The 26,817-nt window shown below is 39.0% G+C and overlaps 1 protein-coding gene and 1 long non-coding RNA gene across 3 annotated transcripts; both read right to left on the bottom strand.

Annotated features, from left to right (window-relative positions):
* LOC143602954 (uncharacterized) lies at positions 1-26,742 on the bottom strand. Of its 2 annotated transcripts, none has more exons than XM_077079907.1 (4): positions 26,646-26,742; positions 26,437-26,526; positions 25,470-25,571; positions 1-807 (listed from the first exon to the last, which is right to left on the bottom strand). In XM_077079907.1, the coding sequence occupies exons 1-4, from the start codon at positions 26,703-26,705 to the stop codon at positions 673-675; spliced, it is 387 nt and encodes a 128-aa protein (XP_076936022.1). In that variant the 5' UTR covers positions 26,706-26,742; the 3' UTR covers positions 1-672. The 2 variants fall into 2 exon arrangements, with proteins under 2 accessions (XP_076936022.1, XP_076936023.1); XM_077079908.1 differs by lacking the exon at positions 1-807 and adding an exon at positions 10,380-10,772.
* LOC143602953 (uncharacterized) lies at positions 3,490-6,550 on the bottom strand. Its single transcript, XR_013147953.1, has 3 exons — positions 6,388-6,550; positions 5,466-5,549; positions 3,490-5,069 (listed from the first exon to the last, which is right to left on the bottom strand). It is a non-coding gene; the product is annotated as an uncharacterized LOC143602953 (long non-coding RNA).
* Positions 26,743-26,817: the final 75 nt, after the last annotated feature.

The following is a 26,817-nucleotide window of genomic DNA, read 5'->3' as shown; positions in this document are numbered from 1 at the left end:
TGGAAACATAATTATGAGTAAATTGAGATTTATACCCTCTATTATAATTGGTCAGGAAAATATGAACACTATAATAATTGGACCTCATTATAGAAAATCTTGGGTGTACGTATAAATAATACAAGCAATAGTGAATGAGTTGGGATACTCAATTTTCAAGATTTCACACTTTTCACTCGAACCAATTCCACCTCTATCCCGTTAAAACCTGAAAAAATGAACGTGTTCTTTCCTTGTCATCTATGGCCATATGCAACCAAACAATCCAAGTTGCACACCAACTTTCCAAAAAAATGAAAGCACAACATCATAACAATATTAATACTTGAGTGGTAAATCCTTAAGAGTTTTGAGTGGCCTAGAGGCTAGATGGAATAATGGTCTAACTTGGTTATTCTTTAGTGACACATGACCCATAACAAAAACCAAAACCTTTATAATGTGATATAACGTCATTACAGAGAAAACCTTATCCAATTGCTCTCGAAGAACAAAAAGACAATTTTAAACCTCTGGGGATACTGAATTTATAGTTGGATAGGTTTTCTAACTTTTGTTGTTACTGTTATGTTCATTCAAAAAGATTTACCATTTTATAATCGTCATCCATCAGTACTAAATTTGCATGCGTTTATTCATACTTGCTTCCGGCCGGCTCATCATATATCCTTTTTAGCTTGCTTTTGAAGCTCCGGGATCATCTTCATTATCCAAATGCTTCATCACCTTCAGTGTACCTTTTGATTGCTCTAGTTGTTGTTCGGCGACTAGCTTTCTCACTTTCCTTAAAGCCGCATCCTTCTCTCTCTGTCATTCAAGATCCAGTCAACATTAGTAGATAATCAAAAAGTGTCAGCATTAGAGGTGGCAAAATGGCAGGCCGAGCAATGGGTCAAAACAGTTTTTAGCTTACTGAAACCTATATATAACGTTGACTCGGCCAAAACACTTTTGTGTCCAAAATTATTTGATTTACTCACGGAAAAAATCTTCGTGTCCAGACTAACAAATAACTTAATCCAACCTATTTTGACCCAAGTCCATGTAAACCCGGTACCTAACCCACCACGGGATTTAGGAGGTTTCGCATTAGAAAATACAGTTTGTAAAACTTTCAACCCCTTTGACCCGTTTGCTTTAAAGATATTTTTCATTTTAGATGTTTGATTCATAACAAATAATAAAAATTACCCAGTTGACCCTCTATCTAGCGTCACAAACTTTAGCCAGGCTCACTAACACGAGATTTGATTAACTTCTTAGACTTAAACATTAAAATCATAGTACACGGACAGCCTCTTCAAACTCCATGTCTGTGTAGTAGTTGATTCTGTGCTTGTTCCATGGCTGACAAGTGAGGTTGTGGCGCTCTATCTTCCTCACATTTTTTAAAAAAATCTCAAACCTCTTCTGCTTCTCTTGAGGGTTGCTGTAGGATTTCTCATTATCAACCATGAATTTCTCGAAGCTATCCTTGAGTTCATCCTCCTCCTCGGCGGCACTTGCTAATACGAAAGAATAAACACAGTTAGTACAATCAAGATACAAGTGTACAAACAAAATCACAATAAAAAAACATTATACGAGAAATTTATTATTAAGGTTTGAATTACAATCTACTGATTTTGGTTTACACGATCGAATACACATGCAGGCTAATGCTAACAGAACGTTGATGTTATAAATCTAAATATTATTTGGGTTTCAACGTACACCTACAGTTACGTGTTTATAACATACCTTTCGACAGAGAAAAACCAAAAGTCGAAGTCATCATATTTTGAAACCTTTCATCATTGCAATGGAATATTTGTCTTACATATTTAACCTTTTATCATTGCAATAGAGACACCCAAAGAATGTATATATACACATGAAACAAGAGATGAGAGTAGGAGATATAGTAAATTGTTAAAAGTAAACAATAAAAGCAAAACTTATTTAATACAGTATATAAATAACACACAGCTTTAGTGATTTGAATGAAGATGATGTTGAAGTGAATTGTATATACAAACTCAAAACTCAAATATAATGTGCATATTCACGATCCAAACCAGTCAAGAAAGAGAAGTTATAAAGATTATCATAAACATTCGAGATAGGTTAACAAAATACAAAAACAAACCACTTCCCACCAAATACAAAAGAAGTTCAAATTTCTACAACCATAATAATTATCACAAACACACAAAATAAGTTAACGAAACGCCTTTTTAAAATAAGTTCATAGTTGAACTGAATAAATAAATAATCAACAACCTGCACAAAATCAGCATATATTTACAAGAAAACAATTGCATGAAATCAGTGGCGAAGCTTGGATATATATATGTCGAGGGGGCAGACTCAAAATCACTAGTCACGAAATTACACCTCATAATTATATAATCAAGATATGCATCTTTCTTCTTCATATAAATAAAAATCAATTCACGGAAACTAACCTTGGTTTTCTTCATCTTTTGGGACAGAGTCTTGTTGGGTTACAACTGAATAGAATGTGATTACAGATTACACACTTAGTAGAATGCTGTCACATTTATATCATGATCCAATAATGAAAATTAATCAATTCATGGAAACTAACCTTGGTTTTTTTCATCTTTGGGGACAGAGTCTTTTTGGAACTTACCCGAGGCATCAAATAGGTCAAGTACCTCCTTCCAAGCAGGTGAAACATTATAGTTGGGCTGAGTCTGCGTTACAAATGAAGCGACCGGTGGAACGCATACACGGACAATCTCTTCAAACTCCCTATCTGTGTTGTAGTTGATTCCGTGCTTGTTCCATGGCTGACTAGTGAGGTTGTGGCGCTCCATGTCCCTCACATTTTTTTTAAAATCTCAAACCTCTTCTGCTTCTCTTGAGGGTTGCTGTAGGATTTCTTAAAATCAACCAGGAATTTCTCGAACCTATCCTGGAGTTCATCCTCCTCCTCGGTGTCACTAATTGCTATATAATACAAACAAAGAATAAACACACTTACTTAGTAGAATCAAGAATATCTAATTAAGACTACAAACAAAATCCACAATAAAGAAAAGAAAAGATTATGTGAGGAATATTATATTATTAAGGTTTGAATTACAATCTACTGGTTTAGGTTTATATCAATGAATTAATACGCATAAAGTTAACAGAACGTTGATATTATAAATCTAAAGATTAGTATTATAATTAGGGTTTCAACATGACCTATAGTTACATGTTTAATAATTATAGCATAATACCTTTTGACCCAGAAGTCGAAGTCATCAATCAAATTTTGAAATCTGATCTAGCGATTGGGAAACGGAAGATATATATACCACCACGACGTGTTAATTTGCTAAGCCCAACAATGGAATATATATTTGTCTTACATATTTAACCGCCGCGTTGTTTCGAACCAACTGGGCTATTTGTATATTTGTTTCGTTGCACTCCTTGCACGGCCTAGTGTGACCCATACTCCTGCTTTGTACGTGAGAGGTAAAAACAAAAGTTAATAATGAAAAATGGAGAAAATTATATATTAAAAATGGAGAATGAAGAGAATAACTCATAACGGGGGTTAAAGGGTGTGTTTTAATGATGTAGGAAAAGATGAGTTGGCAATGAGGTGCTGTAGACGTGGCTAATGATGGAAAATGAGGATAATTAAACATCACACATGGTCTTATATAACAAATAACAATATATATACTAGTTATTTCATGATGCTTAATACGTTAACATATAATCGATATTCGTCGCGGTCATCGTTTAAGTTTCATGTACGTTTTTCTTACTTGCTTTCCCAACAATCTCGCGCAGGATTAAAGTTAAGAACTTTTATTGCCCATTTGCCCGTAATAGGTTGTCTTAGGGGCTGGTGGTTTTGCTAGACACATGTTTGTCACCCTTTGATTTTTATTTATTACTACTTTGTATACGTTCCTACCATATGTTGTATTTTGCTTACTAATGCTATTTTTGGAGTTGATTTTACTAGTTCTTTGTGTTTTCTAGTTCCCATATATATAATATATATTTTTACTCCATGTAATTTTTATTGAGTTTGGGGTCTTCTGGAAAAAAACCTCTCTTTTCTCCCGAGTAGAAGTATGGTTCGTTTACATCACATCCTTTCTAGACCTTACCAATAGATTTGCTATGGGTGAAATTTTATTGGGTGTGTCTATGGTGGTTGTTTAAATACACACGTTTTAATGAATCGTGTAACAATAGCTCACCGAGCGTACGTGTCTTCTGTCTTTAAGTCTCGCTTAACTATCTTATGAAATTAGAGAATCCCGATGGCAATGTTACGTTTTTGGATAAACAAGTCATTTGACTATTGAAAGAGACTGCCATCAAGCAATTGTTGTTATGTGTTATTTTTGCTATTAGGGTAATATGTATAATGATGGTGTTGATTTTAGAGTAATGTTACGATTTACGAACTACATTCTTTCATTCCACACTAGAATTGCATTTGATCCGCATTTCAACTTCTTCCTCTGCACCATGTATTTCATCATTAATTAAACCAACAATTCAAAATCAGTTCATTGACAACGGTCAAATTGCGATAAAACTTGTATGAATGTGAATGTGAATGTGAATTCATATGCAATGAAGGGTGTATTTTTTTTTATTTTTACACAAAACAGTCACAAGACCATTGACAACGGTCAAATTTTCCCGTCCCACTCTTTGTTTTACGCTTCTACTACCCGAGAACATTACTCGACCTACTTGCGGTGTTGGCGAGTAAAAAACCCTTTCCACCCTTACGACAACTTCGAACAATCATAATTTCCTCAGAAACCCATTTTCTAAGTCAACCATTTTCTTTAACTGTCAACAACGATTTGAAACACTAACAAGTTCAAAATGTAAAGAAATATGTAATCATTTCAGGAACACGTTTATTTCATACTAGCTTCCGGCTCATCACTCATCTTTTTAATCTGCTCGGTATCATCTGCATCATCCAAATGCGTCATCACCTGTTGTGTACCTTTTAATTGCTCAGTTTTCATCTCCAGCTGCTGTTTGGTGAGTAATTGTCTCACTTTCCTAAAAGTTGCCTCCATCTCGCTCTGTGATTCATAATCCAGTCAAAAATAAGTAGCAATCAGAAAGTGTTGAGACTAGAGATGGAAAATCGGCAGGTGGTCGGGTGATGGGTCAAAAACACGTTTTCATCAAATGTGTAACCATTTCAGCTTACTGAAACGGGTGAGGTCGACCCAAAACACTTGTGTCCAAAATTTTAAAATTTAAAGGTTTTTGGATTTTATTGTTGAAAAACTTGAAAAATCGGAATTGAAAAACCGAACCAGTTTTGACCCAAATCCATACCTACCCAACTTGCTTTTTAGGAGGTTTCATGCACTAGAAAATACAGTTTGGAATAATTTCACCCCCTTTGACCCGTATCCTTTACACTAGATTTTAAGCTAAAACACAAAACATTGGAAATTAAAAAGCAATACCTTCATCTTAGCTTCCAGCTCATCAAACATCTTTTTCATCTGCTCTTCAACTCCTTTTAACCCCTCCATTTCCATCTTTAGTTTCTGTAAATAAGAGAGTATCAAGACTAGAAGTGGCAAAACATTAAGACTCAAATCAAGAAAAAAAGAATTTTACTTATTATTTTTAACAAACAATTTGATAAAACCACTAAATTTGGGATGTTTCGAGCATTAAGATTTTAGCATACATTTTAAAGATATCTATCATTTCACATGTTTCATAGATAAAAAAGAAAAGTTATCATAATTGACCACTCATCATGAAATGGGTTATAATTAGGCTTGTAAACGAACCAAACTTCTTGAACAGTTCGCGAACTGTTTGGCAGAGTGTCCGTATATGTTCATTCATTTATTAAACGAACGAACATGAACACAAATTTTGTTCTTTCATTTACGTTCATGAACGTCCTTAACTAATGTCCTTTAGGCTCATTTTAATTTTCAATAAAAGAGGATCATTCTTTTATGTATTACTTTATGTTTGTTCAGTTATGTTCGTTTTTAGTTTGTCTGTTTATGTTTGTTTGTGTTTGTTTACGCTTGTGAGCTGTTCATTTAGGTTTTAAACAAACGAACAAAAACGATCACGAACACGCCCATTTTCTAAATGAACGAACATGTACAAAAACATCTGTTCGATTATATGCTCGTGTTTGGTTAAATGAACAAACACAAACATGCCTTCGTTAGGTTCGTTTACAGGCCTAGTTATAATTCAGTCCTAAGGCATCATCATAAGCTGTTTTCTGCTATGTAGAAGCCATATGCAGAAATCTGCTTTGCATGTCATTCTGGATTTGCAAAAAAAGCAAATGAATCACATAATAACAAAAAGAAAACTTATATATTGAAGATTGTATATCATAATAATAATTACCTTTCCTTCCTCCAAATCTAATGTTTTTTTCTTACGATTAATTAAGGCTTCTTTCTCGTCAATTTCTTTTCGTCTCTTCAAACCCGCAGCATTAGCCCTTTCTTGTTCATCTAATACTTCTTCAAATCAGCAACATTTTCCATGTTAGCAAAACTTAAAACTTATAAAACAAATTCCACACAACTGCATGAAATGATACGAACTCACAAGTCACACAGAATATAATACTATTTCATGAAACTACACCTCAATACAAATTATATAATCAAGCTTTATATCTTTCTTCAAATAAATAAAAATCAATTCATGGAAACTAACCTTGGTTCTGAAAAATGTTTAAAAGTCCTCAAATGATCCTAACAATTAGTGTGTGGGTGTGTGTGCTTCCTTTGCATAAAAGAAAAAAACATAAGAGTGAACATCTCAATGGATGAGACTCTAAGCAGCATCTATGAGTCATGAGAAATGATCCCAATGTCACTGCTACAAGTATGGGCAGATGCATGCATACATTAAAACGGGGCTAAGTTTGAAGTTAGACGTCGGCTAAGTTTGAAGATAACGGAATAAAAACGGGGTTTTAAAGTGTTGGTCCTAATCCTTCATTGGCAGCGAAGGAATATGTCCCAATGATTGAGCCGTTCCTGCCAATGGCGGATCCTAATCCATTTTCAATATGGTTCTTCTTAATCCTTTGCTGGCAGGAAAGGATACACCGTTTACCTTTTTTTTTTTTGAATTTCCCGGTTTTCCTTTTTTTTATTTAAATAAACACCATTTTGAAAAAAAATTCCACCTAGGTATTTATGATATCAAGCTTTAACAAAAATCATGGACACACCAAAAGAATGTATATATACACATGAAACAAGTAATGAGAAAAGGATATATAGTAAATTGTTAAAAGTAAATGATAAAAGCAAACTTATTTAATATATAAAACATACCCGTTGTATTTTTTATACACATGCTGATCTGTCTGTTTATGTAGCATGTACATAAGAAGTCACAGAATATCCTATTTCGTGAAAGTACACATAATGGAAATTAAATAATCAAGCTTTATTTGTTTCTTCTTCTTCTTCATATGATATAAAATTAAAAATCAACTCATGGACGGAAACAAACCTGAATTTTCTTCATCTTTGGGAGCAGAGTTTTCTTGGGTTACAACTGAATAGAATGTGATTACAATACGCTTAGTAGAATGCGGTCACGTCTATATCAAGATCCAATTATGAAAAGCAATTAAAGAAAATTACTACTAACCTTTGTTGCTTTCATCTTTGCGGGCAACAAATAGGCCAAATCCCTGATCTCTAGGTTGAGTATGTTTGAAAACTGGCTTCCAATTAGCAGGTGAAAGATTATAGTTGGGCTGAGTCTGCGTTACAGACGAAGCGACATGTGGAACGTGTACATGGACAACCTCTTCAAACTCCCTATCTGTGTATTAGCAAACTGGTGTTGGCGATTCAAACCGAAACTGGATCAGCTATGGAGAAGAGTGGTTACGGCATTCGTTTTAATATATGAGGTAAAAATGGTCCCTTCTAAAAGCATTATTACAGATGTCGGGTATAATAACACCAATATAGATGAGAATATTATGGGTCGTGATACATCCTTAAACAAATTGATCATTGAAAGGTAGGTAATGGGAATCAAATTATGTTTTGGATCGACACATGGGTGGGGGAAATTTCATTGTGTAAAAAAAATTTCACCTTGTTTAAATTGGAAAGAAAGAAAAGGTGCTATGAAGGAACATGGGTTCAACCGCAGCTGAAAGGGTTTTTCCCCAGGTGGTGGATGTTAAGCTATTGAATCTTACGAGGTGATTGCTTGATTGATTATCTGTGAATGGAGAGTTGAAACAAGCTACAAGTAAAGGGTTTGGAGGGAGAGACACTATAAGCTTAGCAATGAGTCATCATCGTCTTCATTGAGGTCTCTTCATGCATAAGTGTAAGTACAAAGAAAATATGGTGTTATGGAGATTGAGAGGATCCTTTATCGTTTGGGTGTAAGGTCCAATTTAGAGTCGAGCTCGTCCATAGGTCTAATTTAAGGTAAAATTCGGGAAATACCGGTATCGTACCGAAACTCAAAACTTTGGTACCGACGGTACAACATCGGTACCGAATTTGCTCATCCCTATGTGGAACCCTAAGTATCCTAAGCCTCGACCAATCCTACACTGTCACCTTATTTTTAACCAAAACAATCCTGGACCAGGTTTCAGTTTCTTAGAGAAATCGTAACCAGAACCGAAACCAGCATGGACCCATTGCAAACAGTTCCACCTTTACCTGGTTAAAACCCAATAAAATGAACGTGTTCTTTCCTTAACAATATAAACGAATTATTCACGAACAAAGACAATTGAACATAGAGGAACAAACATAACTAAGCTAAAACCATCTAAAAGTAAATGTAGTAAAAAGTTATTAAAGCTAGACTAAATTGTAACAAACACAAACGAAGAGCTTAAAACACAAGTGTAGTGATGAACATGAATGAACGCAAACCGAGGAATGTTTGCAAACATAAATGAATGAACGAAATATGTGTTAATGTTCGTCGTTTAACTAAACGAACAAGAACTTTTATTCATATTCGTTCGTTATTATGTAAACAAACATAAACTAACTTCCCGCCACGTTTGGTTCATATGCATGCCTACATCCAAGCTTAAAGTTTAACCACTTAAGTATTATTTGTGTTTCGATAATTTGTATATTCTTTTCCAAACTTGACCTGAAAACCTGTATCATCCAATTACATATGTTAACATGGCATGCCAATTGTATTAAACAAGTAATTTACCCGGCGCGTTGCGCCGAGAAAGATCCGTAAAATCCAGACGGACGGTGATAAAACCCAAGCGTTGAGACGGTAAGTCGATCTGAATTCAGCCGGTTTTGGTTATGTGCATTATTGTACTGGAACTAAACCGTAAATAAATATAAAAATTGAGGTGGACCAATCATCAATGGGTAGCGTCGGTCGGTCAAACTCGAGTGTTGGTAAAACCCAACCGTTGTCAATCCGGGTGTTAAAGCGGTGAGTCTACGCCAATTCAAGCAGTTTCCTTCACATTCATTACGACACTGAAACTAAAACAAAAAAACTGGCATTCGGTCGTTTCATTACATTCGTTACGGTACTAGAACTTAAAGAAAACGCAGTGAGTTTAGTGAATTTGGTCGGTTTCCGTCACGCTCATAACGATAGTTAAACTAAAAAACAAAATTATCATTCGGTCGGTTTTCATTAAGTTTGTTACAAAGAAAAAAAATAAAAAACAAAAACAAACTTGCACCAATTAGGGGCCGCCAAGTGACCCAATAGAGTCCTTGCAACACCAAACCTTTCAATTGTATATAGTAGTAATACTAGAATCCAAGTTGCACGCCAACTTTCCCAAAAAGAAAAAAAATAAATAAATAACACACACACAACATCAATAAAATCAATACTTGAGTGGTAAATCTTTTGAGTGGCCTAGAGGCTAGATGGAATAATGGTCTAACTTGGTTTTTTTTTTTTGGGAAAGTTGGCGTGCAACTTGGATTCTAGTATTACTACTATATACAATTGAAAGGTTTCCAAAACCTATATTATGTGATATACCGTCATTACAGAGCAGAGCCGGCTATAGGGTATGGTGGGGTAGTCAACGGTCACAGACGCCTGTTAGGCCAGAAATTTTTATTTTAGAAAAAACATATATTTAATTTTATGAAAAAATATATTTATATTCAATGTTTTAACATAATTACATGACCAGTAGCTTGGTCTAGTGGTAATGGGTATGACAACGAACCAAAATGTTGTAGGTTTTAATCTTATTTGAGACATTTTTAAGCTTATTTTTATACAAAATTTTTTACACAACTCAAATTATAATAAAGTAAGCCCATTTGAAATTACATTTTGTTTAAACTCAAAAATGTTCCTTTTACTAAAGGCCCAAAAAAATTCGCCTTTGTTCCAAATTTTTTTCGCATTCTCAGAGTCGCGCCTGTTACAGAGAAAACCTTAACCAAATGCTCTTGAAGAACCAAAAAGACAATTTTAAACCTTGGGGGATACTGGATTTATAGTTGGATAGGTTTTCTAACTTTTGTTGTTACTGTTATGTCCACTCAAAAAGATGTACCATTTTGTAATTACCAGCCATCGGTACTTAAAAGCGCATTTGTTTATTTCATACTTGCTTCTGACCGGCTCATCATTCATCTTTTTTAGTTTTCTTATGAAGCTCCAGGATCATCTTCATTATCCAAATGCTTCATCACCTTTAGTGTACCTTTTGATTGCTCTACTTGCTGTTCGGAGACTAGCTTTCTTACTTTCCTTAAAGCCGCGTCCTTCTCTCTCTGTCATTCAAGATCCAGTCAACGTCAATAGCTAATCAGAAAGTGTCAACATTAGAGGTGGCAGGCTGGGCGATGGGTCAAAACAGTTTTTAGCTTACTGCAACCTATAACGTTGACCCGGCCAAAACACGTTTGTGTCCAAAATTATTTGAGTAACTCACGGAAATAATCTTCGTGTCCAGACTAACAAATAACTTGATACAACCTGTATTGACCCACCGGTACGTGCCTAACCCACCACTGGATTTAGGAGGTTTCGCATTAGAAAATACAGTTTGTAAAACTTTTAACCTTTGACCCGTTTGCTTTAAAAGTATTTTTCATTGTAGATGTTTGATTCATAACAGATTATAAAAAATTACCCAAGTTGACCCTCTATCCAGCGTCACAAACTTTAGCCAGGCTCACTAACACGAGATTTGATTAACTTCTTAGACTTAAACATTAAAATCATAGTTATAACTATGATTTGGAAAACAAGAACATTAATTACAACAATAAGCAAAATCTTTGGAATCCCTTGACACTAGAGGTGCACAAATCGGTTTTTTTAAAAAAACCGGTTCGGTTAATAACCGGACCGGTTAATAACCGGTTTTTGTGTATGAAAACCATAACCGGTCAAACCGGTTAGGACCGGTTTGGGAACCGGTTAGAACCGGTTAATAAACCGGTTTTTTTATTAACCGGTTTTTTAATAACCGGTCTAACCGGTTAACCGGTTTTTTTTTTTTTTTTTTTTTAAATAACCATTATTTTTTCACAGTATAAACAAACCGGTAACTACAAGGCAAACCGGTAACTACAAGCATTAAATCGTTATCGCATATTCGTAACTCAAAAATACATAACTTTCATTTATAGCTTTTACATTAAAAATACAAACATTAAATCGTTATCGCATATTCGTAACTCAAAAATACAAACATTAAAGAATGCTTAGACACGATTACATTAACAACTTGCTGTTTCTTACTCATTATTTTCATCGCTACCCGATCCCGAGCTATTCCTTAGGTAATCGTCGCACGCGGCTTCTTCATCGGTCATTGGTTGAGTGTGTCCTTGATTGACCTCGTCTTCATACAAGCCCGCCTCATAGTCCATTTCCCCCTCGAGTGAGCGTTGATGTTGTGCCCTATCTAAAGAGTCCAAGTAATCCTTGTAGCAAATAGACATCTCTACAGCTGGTGGAGTGAGTCGAGTCCTCCTAATCGATATAACCCTGCCAGAAACAGAAAAAGCAGACTCCGAAGCTACCGTGGAAGCTTGGACCGTTAGTAAATCTTTGGCCATGGCGGCGAGGATCGGAAACTCATCCTCCTTACCTCTCCACCAAGCCAGCAAATCAAGACTTCTAAATTCATCTGGAGTCATGTGTTTCACAAAGTTGGTACCACCATACCTTCCAAGTTCACTGCTTGGGGTGTTTACCTTTTGACGTTTACCGGCGTCTTCCCAAATCATGTAGTACATCCCCATTTCAAGGTCGGTTTGGGATTGGGATTGGGCAACAGCTCTTAACGAGTCATGAATTTGGGAAGACGACCCGTATTTTGTAAGGTAAACATCATACATGTTAGACAAGGTGGTGTTGAAAGCATTCTTTAAAGTTTGGTTATAATAGGGGTTTTGATCGTCGTTTAACTCTAGCTCATCACAAATTTTTTCTATTAAAGCTTCAACACCACCAACATTTATGCAAGGGTTTAACGCAGCAGCACATGTCAAAACAGCGGGTAGTTGTTGAAAATATTTTCTAAATTTTTCTTTCATTTTTACACCCATATCAAAATAAGGTGCACCCCTACAATGAAGTTCACTCAACTTTGTGCACATGACAGCAATTTTTGGTAAAGCAATGGGGCTTGTTGGATAGTAAACCCCGGATAAACTAGTTGTGCAAGATTTAAAAATTTGAAGGACCTCCGTAACGATCTCAATCAATAACCAGTTTCTAGGATCGTACGGTGCACATTTACCCCTACTTGACATTATTTGATGAAACGCAATTAGTGATTCTTTTTGTTGGATAGCTTTCTCAAACATATCACAAGTCGAGTTCCATCTTGTTGGACAATCCCAATTGGGCCCCAACCATTGACAATTAGCTTCATCACAAAATTTTTTGTATCTTGAAAATGTTTTATTGTTGCTAAAAACATCTCGTAACATTCTTTTAAAATTGTTTCTTTGCGTTTCGATCACGTTTAACCCATCTTGCACGGCCAAGTTGATAATATGTGCAATGTGTGACACCCGGTAAATTCCCAATCCCTTAAACTAAGTAATCAACCTAATAATTAGGTGATTGTGAATATTAAGCGCGCCATGTTAGTCAGCGCGTGCATTTGTTATGTGCGCCCTGCGCGAGCGCGCCATGTTAGTCAGCGCGTGCAGTTGTTATATGCAACCTGCGCGAGCGCACCATGTTAAGAACCAGCGTGAGCATATGTTATATGCGCCATGCGTGAATGTTTTGGCTTTATGTTTTCATGTAACTTAAACGTTATGTTGTCTATGGGTTGACCATCCCGCATGATGCTAAGGCGGGTGCATCCTACATCGTTTATGCGCGTGCGGAAGGGAACTAACCTCCCCGCATGGCGGGAACATTGAGAGCTAGTTTGTCTGAAGCTCCAAGATGGAATTGACTTCAACATGACTGATCACTATGTTGAAATACCAAGACCACCTGGAGAATCTACAAATGAAACTCAATATCCCCAACTGCGAGAAGGTTACGCACCTACCCGCAGCAAAGAAATGTCCTTCACGCAGAAAGCTATGCGCACAAAGTAATGCGCACAGAACACTTAGTCTATTCTCCAGACATAAGGAGATTACTCCCGCCCAAAAGGAAACAGTAGCGTGTTTCAGAGATTTTCCACTTTTTTTTACTATACACTGACAAAAGTACCTGAAAAAGCACACTGTAACATGAAAAGTCAACTGTCAGCCACCCTATTCTCACCAACCCCAGACCTGCGTGTCCTGTCCAAATCAAATCAAGATCTTTTGTCCACTCCTCCACTTTTAAGTAAACAATAAACAAAAATAATTTCCATACTTTATCATCATTACACCTAGATATGAAAAGATTTCAATCCCCTAAAGCAAGGGATTGTGTTCCCTTGAGTTTGCCTATAAATTTGTAACCTAAATTATCACCCAAAACACACTCCAAAGAACTGCAAACTCGCACTAATCATCTCCCGAGCATCCGTTATTTTCGATTCCGTTCCAGTTACTAGGTAAGCCGAGGTTATAACCTTGAGATCTACTTTCCAACCCTTATATTCTCCTATTTCTTGATCTTGATATATATACTTGTTATTTAATCGTATTCTAGACCTTCGATTCCGAGGCCAACACCAAGAAAACCCGAATCTCGATTAATCCCTTAACAAGAACCACAGGTGAGTCTCACAGCCCCTATTTTCACTGTTTTCACTATTTTTAAACTGTTTTCGGGGCGAGGGACACGTACTTAAATAATGTTTTATCGTGGTATACTTACAAGCTATGCAAGCGATTATGTGTTTAAATTATATTTCATGATGAGCAATGCGAACGGTTATCTAAGGTTTTCGATGTATGTGCGCTAGAACTCGAGTAAGTGATCACTTTACCATTGGAACTCTAAGGGTAGGGACTGCTGGTTTGATCCACCCACTCGTAGGGGTCGCACCTCTTTGCATGGACGAGTGCCTAGTATGGTCATGGGGCAGTACTATGGGTTTGAACCCGCTCGTAGGGGTCGCGCCTCTTTGCATGGACGAGCGCCTTGTTTTCCGGCACAACGTCCGCGCGTAACCCGCGGGACGGAATTATTATTTTAGCTCGTAGTGGCAGCGCCACTTTGCATGGACGAGCACATGTTCCTGAAACGTTCGCGCGTAACCCGCGGGACGGTATTACTTATTTTAGCTCGTAGTGGCAGCGCCACTTTGCATAGACGAGCACAGTTCCCAGAAATGTTCGCGCGTAACCCGCGGAACGATTTTATCAGAATATGTTGATATAACTATGTCTTACCAAGCATGTGTTTTAATGATGCTATCAGAATTATGTTTCAGAATGATTTGTATCAAGATTATGATGCAATACGATTTATCAAGTTACTAAGACTTGTGAACTCACTCAGTTTATACTGATTCAAATGTTTTTACGTGTCTTTCAGGAGATAACTAGGTAGCGCATGGAGTCACACTTAGAGCACCTCACGCTGAACATCTAAACTAGCTTTTTGGAAGATTTTAGTTCTATCCCTTCGATGCGCGTGGTTGTTCCCGCCGCGCATGGGGATATGGCGTGGAAATCTTCAACAATTTTTATACTTGGATGTTTTTATGTAATTTTTAAACAATGTAATGTATTTGTATTAAACTTTTCATGCGCAATGAAAATCTTACTTTGAATGTTTGCAATGGCCCGTGCTTAAGTATCAATTCCCACCAGCGCGCGCCCGGCTGTTTCCGCCGCTCAGGGCCGGGTGTGACAGATTGGTATCAGAGCACTGGTTATAGCGAACTAGGAAAAGAAGTTTTAACCTAGACTATAACCGTTGGGGAATCGCATGAAATATTTTTCAAAGAATATTTTCAAAAGAAACTATACACACACTTAGGAACACGGGTCACACTGTCTAGTAAATAATGATAACATTATGTGCTCAGAGTACATGCGCTAAGTTTGATATATTTTCACTCTTTTAAAGCGAGAATGCCTCCAACTAAAGCCAAAGGAATTACCATGACACCCGAGGAACTCGCGGAAATAATCGCGCAAGCGATCGCAACACATGAGGCCAGCAAGGCCGAATCAAGTCAGGGTCGTCAGAATGAGACCCCAGAACCCGAATCAGGAGCCTTGGACAAAGGATGCTCCTATAAGACATTCATGGCCTGTAAGCCTTGGCCATTCAAGGGAACCGAAGGGGCCATTGGGCTCTACAACTGGATTGACAAGATGGAGACAGTTCTCTCCATTAGCGGATGTAGTGAGAACCAGAAGGTCCTTTACGCGACCTGCATGTTCCAAGAGGCAGCTTCGTCTTGGTGGAAGCTTCAAACGAAAACATTGGGGCGAGAAGTTGCTCTCCACAAGACCTGTGAGGGACTGAAGGAGATGATGATGAGGAAGTTCTGCTCTCGCGCAGAAATCCAGAGTCTACAACAGGAATTCTGGAACCACACCATGGTAGGAACGGATATCGACGCCTACAACAACCGGTTCAACGAACTTTGCCAGTTGGTGCCAGACATGGCAAACACGGAGGAAAAGAAGATCGAGAGGTATATTTTTGGGTTACCTCCTGTTGTTAGGGTTCCGCTCAACGCCGCAGCGCCTCCAACCTTTGATGAGGCGGTAGCGCGGGCCATCACCCTTACAAGGGATACGATCCGTGCGGGTATGTTGACTACGCGCGGAATCGAGCAGCGAACCTCTGATCCCAAGAGGAAATGGAACTCTCACCACCGAGGGTCCGACTCCAAGCAGCCACCGTTCAAGAAGCAGGAAAGCGCAAGGGTTTACGCGATTCAGGCCGCGGAGCCACCACGAAAAGGATACAGCGGGCCTCACCCATGGTGCAACAAATGCAAGTATCACCACGAGGGTGAATGCGCAAGAATCGAATGTGCCAAATGTGGCAGACCAGGGCACAAGACGATGAATTGCCGTGTCAGAGACGCCGGAGCAAGCGACAACTGCTACGCATGCGGGAAGCCAGGGCATTTTAGTCGGGATTGCCCGCAAAAGGGGAACCAAGCTCGCGGGAGAGCTTTTGTGATCGGCGCAGGCGAAGCTAAAGAAGAGCCGAATGTGGTAACCGGTACGTTTTTGCTTAACGGACATTTTGCATCTGTCTTATTTGATACTGGCGCTGACCTAAGTTTTATATCCGCTGAGTTTAAAGACTCCCTAGGCCTAGCAACCAGTAGACTAGACACGCCTTATACTATAGAACTAGCCAATGGTAGGCAGTTATGCGCGAACGAAAGAACTGAACAATGTGTTATAGTCATGGGAGGTCACGGGTTCAATATTAACTTGTTGCCAATAGACTTGGGAAGTTTTGACATTGTGGTAGGTATGGATTGGTTAGTCGAGAACCGCGCGGAAGTTATTTGCCATGAGAAGCAGGTTCGGATCCCACTGTTGAACGGAGAAACCTTGGTAATTCAAGGGGAAAGAAGGGGAGTTGCGACGAAACTGATTTCGTGCCTAAAGGCGCGTAAGTGCCTAAGGAAAGGGTGCTACGCCTTCCTGGCGCATGTCATAGAGAAGAAAGGAGATGAGCGAAGAATTGAAGACTTACCAGTAGTGCACGAATTTCCAGAAGTTTTTCCTGAAGATTTGCCCGGATTACCGCCGCCGCGACAAGTCGAGTTTCGTATTGATTTGGTCCCAGGAGCTGCGCCAGTAGCTCGAGCGCCTTATCGACTAGCTCCATCTGAGATGCAAGAGCTATCCAATCAGTTACAGGAACTATTGGATAAGGGTTTCATACGCCCAAGCTTTTCACCTTGGGGAGCTCCAGTACTGTTTGTTAAGAAGAAGGATGGTTCGTTCAGAATGTGTATTGACTACAGGGAGCTGAACAAGCTGACAGTCAAGAATCGGTACCCCTTACCGAGGATTGACGACTTATTTGACCAGTTGCAGGGATCCAGTTATTATTCGAAGATAGATCTACGGTCAGGATACCACCAACTTAGGGTCCATGAGGAAGATGTGCCGAAAACAGCCTTCCGAACTAGATACGGCCATTATGAGTTCTTAGTGATGCCTTTCGGGCTAACTAATGCGCCGGCTGTGTTCATGGATCTGATGAACCGTGTGTGCAAACCATACTTGGACAAGTTTGTGATTGTGTTTATAGATGATATTCTGATTTACTCACGGACCAAGGCCGAGCATGAGCAACACCTGAGATTGATTTTGAAATTGTTGAGGAAAGAAAAGTTGTATGCGAAGTTTTCCAAGTGCGAGTTTTGGCTTAGAGAAGTTCACTTTCTCGGTCACGTTGTAAACGAGAAAGGAATTCACGTTGATCCTTCCAAAGTCAAGGCCATCGAAAACTGAGAAGCGCCAAAAACCCCAACTGAGGTGAGGCAATTCCTAGGACTAGCTGGCTACTATCGACGCTTCATTGAGAACTTCTCCAAAATAGCTCTACCTCTGACCGCGCTAACTCAGAAAGACAAGAAGTTTGTTTGGGGCGAAAATCAGGAAACAGCATTTCAAATGTTGAAACAGAAGTTATGTAGTGCGCCAATTTTGTCTTTGCCCGAGGGGATGGATGACATTGTTGTTTACTGCGACGCTTCACATCAGGGACTTGGATGTGTCCTTATGCAACGAGACAAAGTCATAGCGTATGCCTCACGCCAACTCAAGACCAATGAAAAGAACTACACAACGCATGATTTAGAACTTGGAGCGGTTGTCTTCGCGCTAAAGATTTGGCGCCATTACCTCTATGGTACAAAGTGTATAATCTTTACGGATCACAAAAGCCTTCAACATATATTTGATCAAAAGGATTTAAACATGAGGCAACGAAGATGGGTGGAGTTGTTGAACGATTATGATTGTGAGATTAAGTACCACCCTGGAAAGGCGAATGTGGTAGCAGACGCGCTAAGTAGGAAGGAGCGAATAAAAACGCTACGAGTCAAGGCTCTAAGGTTGACCATTCACGCAGATCTCTCTACCCGCATCCGAGACGCTCAGCAAGAAGCCTTGAAACCAGAGTTTGTTAAGAACGAATGCCTTGTGGGTATGGTTAAGAATTTGGAACTTAAAGAGAACGGCAATCTATTTTTCGCTAACCGCATATGGGTCCCTCTCAAGGGAGGATTGCGCGAGCAGGTATTGAACGAAGCTCACAAAACGCGGTATTCCGTACATCCTGGCGCAGACAAGATGTACCAAGATGTTAAAACGCTGTATTGGTGGCCCAATCTTAAAGGCGCCATCGCGACGTATGTCAGTAAGTGCCTGACGTGTTCAAAAGTAAAGGCTGAATACCAGAAACCATCAGGGTTGCTTCAACAGCCAGAAATTCCCATGTGGAAGTGGGAACAAATCTCTATGGACTTCATCACCAAACTGCCAAGGACACCTGGGGGTTATGACACAATATGGGTTATTGTGGATCGGCTAACTAAGTCAGCGCACTTCCTGCCAATCAAGGAAACCGATAAGATGGAAAAGTTAGCCCGACTGTATATTCGAGAAGTAGTTTCAAAACATGGAGTCCCAGTGTCCATCATTTCTGATAGAGATAGTCGGTTCACATCAAGGTTTTGGAGATCGTTACAAGGAGCTTTAGGTACTCGTCTTGACATGAGTACGGCATATCATCCTCAAACGGATGGGCAAAGCGAGCGAACAATCCAGACATTGGAAGATATGCTACGCGCGTGCGCAATCGATTTCGAAGGTAGCTGGGATACTCATCTCCCATTGGTTGAATTTTCTTACAACAACAGCTATCACACAAGCATTAAGGCTGCGCCGTTCGAAGCTTTGTATGGGCGCAAGTGTAGATCCCCACTGTGCTGGGCTGAAGTGGGTGACAAGCAAATGACTGGTCCAGAATTGATCCAAGAAACAACAGACAAGATTTTTCAGATAAGGGATCGCCTTAAGACAGCGCGCGACAGACAGAAGAGCTACGCAGATGTGCGAAGGAAACCATTGGAGTTTCAAGTAGGGGATAAAGTACTTTTGAAAGTCTCTCCATGGAAAGGAGTCCCCCGTTTCGGCAAGCGAGGAAAGTTGAATCCGCGCTTCATTGGACCATTCGAGATCCTGGAAAGGATCGGTCCGGTTGCTTATAAACTCCGTTTACCCGCCGAACTCAGTGGAGTTCATGATACGTTTCATGTGTCCAACCTCAAAAAGTGCTTATCTGACGAAACGTTGATTTTGCCGATGGAAGAGATTCACATCGACAAACAGCTGCACTTCATAGAAGAACCTATAGCAGTAACCGATTGGAAAGAACAAAAGTTACGCAGGAGCAAAATCAAGTTAGTAAAGGTTCAATGGAACTCGAGGCGTGGGCCTGAATTCACTTGGGAAAGAGAAGATCAAATGCGCAAGAAATACCCACACCTCTTTCAGAACATGGCTTCTGCCAGCAACGTCTCCTAAATTTCGGGACGAAATTCGTTTAACGAGGGGAGAATGTGACACCCGGTAAATTCCCAATCCCTTAAACTAAGTAATCAACCTAATAATTAGGTGATTGTGAATATTAAGCGCGCCATGTTAGTCAGCGCGTGCATTTGTTATGTGCGCCCTGCGCGAGCGCGCCATGTTAGTCAGCGCGTGCAGTTGTTATATGCAACCTGCGCGAGCGCACCATGTTAAGAACCAGCGTGAGCATATGTTATATGCGCCATGCGTGAATGTTTTGGCTTTATGTTTTCATGTAACTTAAACGTTATGTTGTCTATGGGTTGACCATCCCGCATGATGCTAAGGCGGGTGCATCCTACATCGTTTATGCGCGTGCGGAAGGGAACTAACCTCCCCGCATGGCGGGAACATTGAGAGCTAGTTTGTCTGAAGCTCCAAGATGGAATTGACTTCAACATGACTGATCACTATGTTGAAATACCAAGACCACCTGGAGAATCTACAAATGAAACTCAATATCCCCAACTGCGAGAAGGTTACGCACCTACCCGCAGCAAAGAAATGTCCTTCACGCAGAAAGCTATGCGCACAAAGTAATGCGCACAGAACACTTAGTCTATTCTCCAGACATAAGGAGATTACTCCCGCCCAAAAGGAAACAGTAGCGTGTTTCAGAGATTTTCCACTTTTTTTTACTATACACTGACAAAAGTACCTGAAAAAGCACACTGTAACATGAAAAGTCAACTGTCAGCCACCCTATTCTCACCAACCCCAGACCTGCGTGTCCTGTCCAAATCAAATCAAGATCTTTTGTCCACTCCTCCACTTTTAAGTAAACAATAAACAAAAATAATTTCCATACTTTATCATCATTACACCTAGATATGAAAAGATTTCAATCCCCTAAAGCAAGGGATTGTGTTCCCTTGAGTTTGCCTATAAATTTGTAACCTAAATTATCACCCAAAACACACTCCAAAGAACTGCAAACTCGCACTAATCATCTCCCGAGCATCCGTTATTTTCGATTCCGTTCCAGTTACTAGGTAAGCCGAGGTTATAACCTTGAGATCTACTTTCCAACCCTTATATTCTCCTATTTCTTGATCTTGATATATATACTTGTTATTTAATCGTATTCTAGACCTTCGATTCCGAGGCCAACACCAAGAAAACCCGAATCTCGATTAATCCCTTAACAAGAACCACAGGTGAGTCTCACAGCCCCTATTTTCACTGTTTTCACTATTTTTAAACTGTTTTCGGGGCGAGGGACACGTACTTAAATAATGTTTTATCGTGGTATACTTACAAGCTATGCAAGCGATTATGTGTTTAAATTATATTTCATGATGAGCAATGCGAACGGTTATCTAAGGTTTTCGATGTATGTGCGCTAGAACTCGAGTAAGTGATCACTTTACCATTAGAACTCTAAGGGTAGGGACTGCTGGTTTGATCCACCCACTCGTAGGGGTCGCACCTCTTTGCATGGACGAGTGCCTAGTATGGTCATGGGGCAGTACTATGGGTTTGAACCCGCTCGTAGGGGTCGCGCCTCTTTGCATGGACGAGCGCCTTGTTTTCCGGCACAACGTCCGCGCGTAACCCGCGGGACGGAATTATTATTTTAGCTCGTAGTGGCAGCGCCACTTTGCATGGACGAGCACATGTTCCTGAAACGTTCGCGCGTAACCCGCGGGACGGTATTACTTATTTTAGCTCGTAGTGGCAGCGCCACTTTGCATAGACGAGCACAGTTCCCAGAAATGTTCGCGCGTAACCCGCGGAACGATTTTATCAGAATATGTTGATATAACTATGTCTTACCAAGCATGTGTTTTAATGATGCTATCAGAATTATGTTTCAGAATGATTTGTATCAAGATTATGATGCAATACGATTTATCAAGTTACTAAGACTTGTGAACTCACTCAGTTTATACTGATTCAAATGTTTTTACGTGTCTTTCAGGAGATAACTAGGTAGCGCATGGAGTCACACTTAGAGCACCTCACGCTGAACATCTAAACTAGCTTTTTGGAAGATTTTAGTTCTATCCCTTCGATGCGCGTGGTTGTTCCCGCCGCGCATGGGGATATGGCGTGGAAATCTTCAACAATTTTTATACTTGGATGTTTTTATGTAATTTTTAAACAATGTAATGTATTTGTATTAAACTTTTCATGCGCAATGAAAATCTTACTTTGAATGTTTGCAATGGCCCGTGCTTAAGTATCAATTCCCACCAGCGCGCGCCCGGCTGTTTCCGCCGCTCAGGGCCGGGTGTGACACAATGCATCGGCTATGAAAAAACGCTCCATCACAAATAGGTTTATACTTTAATTTTAAATGGCCAACCGCGGCCGTATTGTTGGACGCGTTATCAAACGAAATTGAAAAGATTTTATCTTCAATCTTGTATTGTCGAATGACTTTATCCAAGAGTTTAAAAATATTTCTACCCGTGTGCGGGTAATCAAACAATTGAAACGCAACGGTTCGTTTCATCATTTGCCACGACCCGGGGTCAACCCAATGAGCCGTCACACAAATGTATGAGTCGGGCGAACCATTAGGTACCGACCACACATCCGTTGTTAAGTTTACACCAGTTTGTAAGTTTGAAAAGTATGAAATTAGTTCGGATTTAGCGTTTTTCCAAGCTTTAAGACAATCTCTTCTAAGGGTCGAACGACTTACGTGTTGGTAGCGTGGTTGAACATACTTTTGCATCATCTCCGTGAATTGAGGGTTGTCGAAGTGGTTGAAAGGAAGTGTATTTTGAATCACAAAGTTTGAAAACTTTTGACGTACCGCTTCAAGGTCGTACGTAAACACCGTTCCTTGATTCGTCATCTCCGGCTGCGAACTACTTCCCGATTCGTCCTTCAAGGCCTTGCAAAAGGGCCTTTGTACATGCGCTCTTAAAGTGGAGTTTGCATCTTTGCCATAAAACTTCAAACAATGTTTGCATCGAGCTTTTTGGGTACCGTTAGACATTTCGCATAGGTCGAAATGTTGCCAAACATCTTGGTTTCGTTTCGTGGGGATGACCCGAACGACCGTTTCTCCCGTGTTTGAGGCACCCATGTTGACGGATGAAGTAGCACTTTGGGAGGCCATGATAATCGACTACGAAATAAGAGCGTATGGAGTGGTAATGTGGTATAATTGAGCGTGAGATAACAAAATAATCGCGTATGTAATAAACGTTTGAGCGTTTGGAGTTGTATAATCGAGTGTGATCTAACCAATACCCAACCTAAGCTATATATAGATGTTTGTGGGGGTAAAATGGGGGAAAAAAAAACGGTCAAAAATTATAAAAAACGGCTATATGGCCGTTACTCAACGGGAAAAAACCGGTTTTTAACCGGTTAACCGGTTTTTTTATAACGGTCAAAAACCGGTTTATAAAAAAACCGGTTAACCGGTTTTTTAAAAAACCGGTTATTAAAAAAAACCGGTTTTTTAATAACCGGTTATTAAAAAAACCGGTTTTTTTTATAACCTGTTATAAAACCGGTTTTGGCTCCAAATTGTGTAACCGATATATAAACCGCCGGTTTGTAAACCGGTCAAACCGGTTTACAAAAAACCGGTTTTCTTAAAAACCGGTTTCCGGTTTAAACCGGCAAACCGGTTCGAGGACCGGTTTTTTTGACCACCTCTACTTGACACTAGGCATTAAGCTAAAACACAAAACCTTGTAAATTAGAAAGCAACTAGTATTGAGACCCCCGGGTGGGGGTGGGAGCGGCGAAAAGGTAAACCTTAACAAATTCAAGTAAATCAGCAATAAACAACACAATAGTGATGACTATGATTATGGTAAGCTCATACCAAGTTATGCGAGAACACGATTATAATCATCACTGAGTGACCCATAATCTCAGGTTAATCAATATTGTCTTTAATGACATACCAAATACGCTATGTTAAAGTCAAACAAAACATCCATCACATCTAGCATCCAATGTATACAAAACTTTCTATCAACAAAAACATGTTGCTTTTTTGTTTGAGATCCTTGAGTTTTTTCAACCTAAATCTATGTTGGTAAAACATAAATTATTAGTTGAAGACACTTTATAATAAAAATGAAGAAAGGCGTTGTTATTAATTATTAGTCAAAACATCTATATATTCCTTCAAGCTTCAAAAGTCAAAGTGACATTTTTATTTGTTGTATCCAATATGGGTGAACAAAGGACTTGATGCAAATCGTTTGTTGGTAAGCTACAGTTTTAAATTACCTCCTACCACTTCAAATAAAAGTCATAGAATAACATTAGAAGAGTAGCATCAACCAATTTAGTAATTAAGCACCTTTGTTTTTGCAAAGTTGCAAAAGAGGGAAATAATTTTCTTGTAACTTTACACCATCTCTGCTTTTCAAATGAAGTGACAAAACACATCTGAATGTATATCCACCTCATTAGAAGACAAATCAGTTAATCCATAAAGATAGAAACAAAGCAAACACTAAGCACACATGTTCCATAAATGGCTTTGATACAAAAATGAAACATGTGACTACCCAATATGTCAGCTGCTATCCAGATACACTTATCAAAAACACAACGAAATAAATTTACAATTTCATATGAGTGCATATGAGCATCACAGTTGCCATGCCAAGAGTCTGTCATCATCATTTCCGTACGTAGACCCAAAAGGTGTAGCAGAAACATCAAAGCATTCTGTCAAACACCTTACTTTCACTGTACCTAATGTCACAAACATGCATCTCATCGAATACCTTATGTACACTGAATCTGAGGTCACAATTGTGTAAACGCCATACACATCGTAGGTCCGCCGCCGCCGCCGCCGCCGCCATACACAGTTGGAACCGCTGGCAACGGCGGGGAAATACCTCAAAGGGTCAAATCAAAACCCAAAGTTGGAAACGCTGACGACCGGCCAACGCCGGGCCTCCATATTGTAGGTTTTCAGTGATGAAAACCCACGCCTACGGTGGGCCATCGCCGGCCGCTGGAGAGTAACGACGGTTAGAAACACCACACATGGAGGTTGAAGACGAAGAGAAATCACATCTGCCACCGCCACCTAGGGTTCCAACATGAAACCCGGCAACAGCCGTAATCAATCTCCAACCACACATGCAGAAGAAGGTTCGATGACAGAGACCCATAGCGGCGCACCAAGGAGACATTCGCAAAGCCACCACCGGCAATCTCCGTCACGCCACCTGGGGGAACCCGGCAACATTAGGTAGACGATTACGGTGGGAGGCACCGCCTTAGAGAGAGGGAGAGAGAGACTTATCGTGAGCGGTGGTGCTTGATTGAGAACAAATATAAACCTCAAAAAGAAGAGCACGTCTATGCTAGTTTGCTGTGAACGTGGACTCAGCTTACAAAAGACGGGTGTAAAGTTACACCACACGTGGAAGATGGAAAGATGAATATTATAGACAAAGCAATTTGTACAACTCTTTTAGCTAGAAGTATAACAATAAAGCATGAGTTTTTGTAAAGTAAGTTGAAATTTAATATATATAATAATACCTTTATCTTAGCTTCCAGCTCATCAAATATATTTTCTATCTGCTCTTCAAGTGTGGAGTTGACCATTTTCCCTTTCGACCCCTCAATTTCCATCTCTAGTTTCTGTAAATCAAAAGGAACAAAATGAAATTTATTAGATTTAACACACAATTTGATAAAAACCAATTGTCCATTTCACCTAGTATCTAACCCGCCGATAGTGAGGTTTACTTATTTGATATTTTGGTTACTACTTTGTGCCACCAGCAGTTATAGTTTGTTGATCCGACACTGAATTTAGGATGTTTCATGCATTAAGCATACATAATAAAGATATCTTTTATTTCACATGTTTGATACATCATAGATAAAAAAGAAAGTGATCATAAATGACCACCCAATCGGGAAATGAGTTATAATTAACCTTGTAAACGAACCATACGTTTATGAACAGTTCACAGACTGTTCGACAGAAAATTCGTTCATTTAATTAAACGAACGAATTCGAACACAATGTATTCGTTCATTTATGTTCGGGAACGTCTGTGTGTGTTCGTTTACTTATGTTCCTGTAGGTTCATTTTAATTTCAATAAATACATTAGTTATATTTATATAAGCATCAAAAGGATCATACAGAATAATATATATTTATCGTGTTCGTTTATGTTTGGTCAATTATGTTAGTTTGTATTCGTTTAAGTTGATTTTAGTTTGTTTGGTTATGTTCGTTTACGCTCATGAACTATTCATTTAGGTTTTAAACAAACAATCACGAACATGCCCCTTTTCTTAATGAAGAAACATAAACACAAAATTTTGTTCAATTATATGTTAATGTTTGTTTTGTGTTTGTGTTTGGTTAAGAATAAATGAACGAACACGAACACGTCTTCATTTGGTTGGCTTACATGCCTAATTATAACTACAATTTATAATGAAGACCGATAAGTATCAATATTGCCAAAACTGGGGTTCAACAGACTTACATTTGGCTCTTCCACCGGTCTTAAGGCCTCATCATAAGCTGTTTTCTGCTCTGTAGAATCCATATGCAGAAATCTGCTTTGCATGTCATTCTGGATTTGCAAAAAAAACATATGAATCACATAATAACAAAAAAGAAACTTATAAAGTGAAGATTGCATATAATAATAATAATAATAATAATAATAATAATAATAATAATAATAATCACCTTTCCTTCCTCCACATCTAATTTTTGTTTCTTACGTTCGACTAAGGCTTCTTTCTTCATATCAGCATTCGCCCTTACTTGCTCATCTAATACTTCTTCAAATTAGCATTTTCCGTGTTAGCAAAAATTAAAAATTTATAAAAAGGATTTCCACACAAAATATGTATTCGAT

The sequence above is a fragment of the Bidens hawaiensis genome, unplaced genomic scaffold (assembly GCF_021521415.1).
Source record: "Bidens hawaiensis isolate Kalapana, Puna unplaced genomic scaffold, B.hawaiensis_p1.1 tig00060222_1, whole genome shotgun sequence".
Taxonomy (NCBI): Eukaryota; Viridiplantae; Streptophyta; class Magnoliopsida; order Asterales; family Asteraceae; genus Bidens; species Bidens hawaiensis.
Note: the sequence above shows the minus strand (reverse complement) of the source record. Positions and strands in the feature narration are given on the sequence as shown.